Below are 5,727 nucleotides of genomic sequence, written 5' to 3'. Positions count from 1 at the left end.
AGTACGTAAGTTTTGTAAATTTGCATTAGAAACTAACCAATATAAAAAAATGATGAAAACATTTTCATCATTGTTGCTGAATTTAATTTTATGATCCAATGAATATTTTAAATAAATTCAAAGAAATAAAGTCTGATAATAAAAAAAATTTAATAAAAAATTTATTAAAACTAATAAAAAATAATAAACGTTATAAATAGCTAAACCTTTTAATCATTAGTAGTAGACTGTCAAACCACTTGCACTACAGTGTATAAATTTGCACATTCCGTTACTATCATTCGATAAATAAGTTTTAAAATATATTAAAATTATTAAAATGATTTGATTTTTTATTATATCATAGAAGATATACATATATATATCATTTTAATAATGCAGACGATATATATTTGTATAAGTTTGTTAATCAGCATATCACTAGCTCTTGGGGTTAGTATTTCAATTTATTATAATTCTCAATACATATTTTACTACACATTTTAACGAAATAGTCATCAAAATTTCAGAGCGAACTTGATTATGATGGCTGGTTACAATTACGATTGTGGCACGCATTTAACGATGAACCAGAGCCGATTTTCATAGAACGAGGTAATATTACAGTATCAAGTGTTCGTAGCGGTGCCTCTGTTATTGGACAAAATGGATTACTGCAATCCCATATAAATGAACTAAAAAATCTTGCCAAAAATGATGGCAAATATAGACTTAAAGCAATAGCTCGAACTTCTTCAGGAAATGAAATAACATTTTTATCTTCTGTACCTGCGGTAATTATATTTCTTAGTACTTTTATGTTTTATATATCTGTATTTTATTTATAATCTTTTTTCTATTTAGTGTTATCTTCTTGGTTCTGATCTTGAAGATGTCATAACAATTTGGCTAGATAGTGCAGCGGAACCAATAGTTGTCAGTATATCATCACCTGGCCCTTGCAGTATAGAAAATCCATTTACAAATATGTGGACAACTAATGTTGTCGTTAAATATCCTGATGGTGGACCAGTTCCAGACACTGCTACATATATTCAAAAACTTGAACGTGAAAGAGAAGCAAGAGAAAGAGGAGAAGCAAAAGATAATAGATCTTTCCTTGCAAGATATGTAGGTTTATTATTGTAAATAATATTTGTATATAATACATTTTAAAATATTATTTATTGCTTGATTTATTTATCCATTTCAGTGGATGTACATTGTTCCTGCATTGATCTTTGTTATTCTATCATCTGCAACAAATCCAGAAGCTGGAGGAGCAGCAGGTGGCAGTGCTCAAAGATAATAACTTAAAGTGTCTGTGGTGCCTCCAAGAGTGCTTGTGTCGAATCTTTTATTTATAAACTTACAATATACTTTCATAATTACAATTGTAAAAATATAATTGTATCTTTTTCTGAATAAATTCTATGATTTAATTAAATTTTTTTTATCTATTTTTTAGTATTTTAGATTATTATATAATATCATGTAAAATGAAAGTCTTTCGCAATGTAGTATATGTATTTGTGTGTTACAATATATTTTTTTAACTTAAAGCCACCTATCATAATTGTATATCATTATTATATATAGTTTAGTCTTCTAGGTAAAGTTCACAGGTAAGGCAAGAAAAGATCAATAATCTACCATCCAATGAACAAAGCCACAAACTGTTACTATTATGTATTAGAATATTTTGTAATTTATCAGGCTGAAAAATGGCAGCTTTTTCTCTGAATATTCAGAAACATGTAGAACCAGGTCTTGTAACTTCAGGTAAATTCGATGGTTCTCATGCTTGTTTAGCAGCTGCAACATATGGTGGAAATATTTTGGTGCACAGTCCTCACAGGCAACCACAAATAACCGATCATGACCACGAGCAGTCCGATAGAAAATTATCTTGGAGCGGAGAACTCGCTGAGCTTAAAATAGGAAGTGAGGTATTAATCAAATAATTATATATTTTTTAAAAATTTAAAATATTTTTTTAAGAAAATTTAATTTTGATACAAATTAATTAATATCTAAATAAATTGCTAGATTATTGCATTATGCACTGGTCGACTTAACGAAGATGAGAGAGATATCCTTCTAATTGGAACTGCATCTCATGTTCTGGCTTATCATATAGAAGACAATTCTGATATTTTTTATAAAGAAGTATCTTAATCATATTCATAATCAAACTTGTTTGGAAAAAAGTATAAAGAATTTAAATTATTTTTACGAATAGATGTCTGATGGTGCAAGATGCATACTCATTGGCAAATTGAGTTGGCTTCCAAATCAAGTTGCAATCGTCGGTGGCAATTGTTCTGTAACAATTTTAGATTCGCAAGGCATAGAAATATTTTGGACAGTAGTAGGAGGAATTGTTAGTTCATTAGCCGTTTTTGACTTTGATGGAGATGAAGAAAACGAGGTAAAGTATAATAATAAAAAAAATTTTTTTAAATTTTAATAAGAATCAACGAATGAAATAATATACCATAAATATAAAAATATCTAGTTGATCGTTGGAACGAAGGATTTTGAAATAAAGGTGTACAAGAAAGATAATCTGCTTTGGGATGCCAAAGAAACTGCTTCCATTACATCTTTAATCGGTCTACCTCATAGACGATTTGTTTATTCAGTAGGAAATGGAACTCTTGGTGTCTATGAAATGGCTCAAAGATTATGGCGTGTTAAGGTCAGCCTAAATTAAAATTAATAAAAATTGCAAATGGAAAAATATATGATAAATTTTTCAGTCAAAACACAGAGTAATAGTTACAAGGAGCTTTGATTTGAACGGAGACGGTTCACTGGAAATCATAACCGGTTGGAATAATGGAAAAGTAGATGCGAGATTATCCAATAATGGAGAAGTAATTTTTAAAATTCAATTATCCGCTGGAATAGCTGGAATTGTAGAAGCTGATTATAGAAGAATTGGCAAATCCGATTTAGTTATAGTATCTTCTACTGGAGAAGGTAGGATACAGTTTATAAATTGCATGAAAAAATGAATAGAGAAACTACATTTTATTTTATTTTTAAATGATATTGATTTTAGTGCGTGGTTATAGTTCTGGCTCTACAATGGATACACCAGAACCAGGTGAAGCTATGCGTGATTTGTTAGCCAAAAAACAAATACTTCAAATGGAAATTAGGCAGAGAGCTGCATCAGTTCCGAATATGTATCATGGAACAAAATTGGCTGTTAGTTTGATGAGTGCTGAAGGTGCGGCTCGTGTTGCTCTTGCTTCGGGACCTGGTCTTCTTGTAAGCGATTCAATTCTTGTACAAAATTTTTTCTAATGTTTTTCTTTTCAAAATTTATCGTTAAAAAAAAAAGAAAATATAAATGGAATAGGAATATATATAATAAACTTTCAATATTGATATTTAGATACATTGTGCGATAGTTTTCACTGAAGGAGTTTTCGAAGGCGAAACTTTAGTAGTCCATCCCAGCAGACCTAAAGGAGAACTCGAAATAGAGCTTCGTCCTCCTAAGAATAATCCTGTGGATCTCCATGTGAAAGTATGCGTTGGTCCAGCTGGTGCAGATCTACTACAGGTATTAAATGAAAAAGAAAAAAATTTTTTAAATTTATTCTAATGTAACTTTTTCCTTTTCATGAAGGTGTTCGAAATGACACGTCAATTGCCTAGATTTTGCATGTACCAGATCATTGAGAAACCTCAACAAATTCCAGACGATTTTACAAAAAATAGCGTCACAGCTGAGGTATTTATTTATCGTATCATCATTAATAATAAAAAGTATTTCTTTTTTTAAAAAAAAAATTATAAATCTAATATCTAATATTTTTTAATTAGCTTGCAGAAAGACCTCAAAGAATCGCTCTCTGGTTGAATCAAAGCCTCATCCTTCCTGAAGAATTCGAAATTAAAGAGGACAAGCCAAATAATGGAAACATGGACATATGGCTTCGAGGAATGAGAGATAACAAAATTCATTGTTTCATGGTAGATGCAACTGGGAAATTAACTATCCAAACGGAGGATTCTACATTTGCTGGCGACATTATTCAATCTTTAGCTCTATACTTGGGTCTCAGAGAACTTTCTTCCGAGGTCTCATTTCCGGCTGAAGAGAAGAAATTGTTGGACGCTCTGGAACGTGTCAAAGGTTAATATAAATAAATTATCGCATTTCTTAGAAGAATATTAAAAGATAATTATTAATTTATTGCAGAGCTAAAGGAAATTGATGCTAAACTGCAAGCAGAGACAGCCAATGAGACTACTTTATTGAAGAATATTATAATCCGTCTGGAGGATGCGAGAATTCTCGAGAATATCGACGAAATGAGAAGGAGACTCGTACAATTGAAAAATGTAAATGCTGATCTAATCAGGGAACATGAAATCAGGATGAAGAGCTATCGCGAATTTACAGCGAATTTAAAGGAGCTTAATCTTGGAGTTCAACGTGCAGCTAGATTAAGAGGTAATATATATATATATATATTTTTCTTTTTATCTTTTTTCAGAAACTATTATTTGAATTTTTCAGTCGGAAAAAGTGCCTCGAATACCGTAGCCAATTGCAGAGCTGCGATCCAGGATGAAAATTCGAAAGCTCTCGTGATTGCAATAAGACATGGATGAATTTTAACATTGTATCTTATAATATTCACATTAATGAATATTATTTTATATAAATTTTATTTTTTTCACGTTTATTATACACATTCAAGAAATAACAATAATAAGATCATTCACAAGAGAAAGTATTGTAGAAAGTATTGTAGATCTTATTAACTGTTTACAGCAAGATCAAAATTTAAAAAAGACTGTTCATTCAAAGATCTATATTTTTAAAAGGAGATGCAAATTGACGAATCTCATTGATTTACAATCAAATTTAAACAATTTTAAAAAATATATCTCAAGGTAATAATACGTTACAATGGAAATTGACAATGGAAATCAACAGTCAACAATTTTTAAAACACGAAGAATTAGAACACAAACTTCTCATCGAGGTACACAAATTGAGCTCTGAGGTCTCTTTTAGTCAATGAAGCGTTCCTCGAACTGATATACTGAATCTTCTTTTGAGAGGTATAGGTGATGGACGTCGAAGAGCGTCCAATGTTCCATCGGTAGAAGCTCTCACCCTGAAGGAATTCGTTTGCTGGCCAGAATTACCAGGCAATTCCGTCAACAGTTTGAAGATGTCTGTGAAGACGGCCATGACCTGTCGAATAAAAATAATCGGGCCAGTCTGTTGCTATCGTTACATAACCCCGTCGAGATTATCTTATTAAGCAGCTATCACAATTATATTTTATATATTTTTCTTTCATAATCTACTTTAAAAACCGTTCGTATTATCACTCGCCATTTTTTCATTCGTACCTCGTACCGTGGTTCGCGACACGTGTAGGATCATCGATCTCGTTTTCTCGTTTTTCCTTCACTTTCTGTATTTCTTTAGTAATATAACAAATTGCAGTGTATAACGATTTAAAAGAAATTCAAATTGAAAGATATATAATTACGATTCTAAATTAATCTCGATATAAAAATTTAATTTTATATTGAATTTATCTTTTGTTTATATTGATATTATATCAAATTTATAAATTTTATCTTCTTATCTTAACAAATTTTCCAAATTCTATGACTTTTATTACAACTTCTCTAATCAAGCCAATAGAAACAGATAAATTTTTAAAATATACACACGAGACCTTAATATCTAATCAATAATCTTTG

The 5,727-nt window shown here is 30.5% G+C and overlaps 3 protein-coding genes across 4 annotated transcripts in view; 2 read left to right on the top strand and 1 right to left on the bottom strand.

Annotated features, from left to right (window-relative positions):
* LOC102673063 (ER membrane protein complex subunit 10) lies at positions 1–1,430 on the top strand. Of its 2 annotated transcripts, none has more exons than XM_006615239.2 (4): positions 1–432; positions 510–773; positions 844–1,110; positions 1,193–1,430. In XM_006615239.2, the coding sequence occupies exons 1-4, from the start codon at positions 376–378 to the stop codon at positions 1,286–1,288; spliced, it is 684 nt and encodes a 227-aa protein (XP_006615302.1). In that variant the 5' UTR covers positions 1–375; the 3' UTR covers positions 1,289–1,430. The 2 variants fall into 2 exon arrangements, with proteins under 2 accessions (XP_006615302.1, XP_006615301.1); XM_006615238.2 differs by having other exon boundaries at positions 8–432; positions 495–773.
* A 70-nt stretch (positions 1,431–1,500) lies between these two features.
* LOC102673290 (Bardet-Biedl syndrome 2 protein homolog) lies at positions 1,501–4,732 on the top strand. Its single transcript, XM_006615241.2, has 11 exons — positions 1,501–1,928; positions 2,029–2,148; positions 2,222–2,410; positions 2,498–2,680; positions 2,742–2,964; positions 3,047–3,258; positions 3,386–3,556; positions 3,623–3,727; positions 3,820–4,132; positions 4,199–4,453; positions 4,520–4,732. Exons 1-11 carry the CDS (start codon positions 1,704–1,706, stop codon positions 4,612–4,614), a joined length of 2,091 nt encoding a protein of 696 aa, XP_006615304.1. The 5' UTR covers positions 1,501–1,703; the 3' UTR covers positions 4,615–4,732.
* Positions 4,642–5,727, bottom strand: part of LOC102673516 (ras-related and estrogen-regulated growth inhibitor) — a 4,625-nt gene continuing 3,539 nt past the window's right edge. The window contains exon 4 of the mRNA XM_006615242.2: positions 4,642–5,206. Coding sequence (XP_006615305.1) covers positions 5,024–5,206 — 183 coding nt within the window. The 3' untranslated portion in view covers positions 4,642–5,023. The remainder of the gene's footprint in view (positions 5,207–5,727) is intronic.

This window comes from Apis dorsata, unplaced genomic scaffold (assembly GCF_000469605.1).
Source record: "Apis dorsata unplaced genomic scaffold, Apis dorsata 1.3 scaffold_220, whole genome shotgun sequence".
Lineage (NCBI taxonomy): Eukaryota > Metazoa > Arthropoda > Insecta > Hymenoptera > Apidae > Apis > Apis dorsata.
The sequence above is the reverse complement of the archived record's forward strand: the minus strand, read 5'-3'. Positions and strand labels throughout refer to the sequence as shown.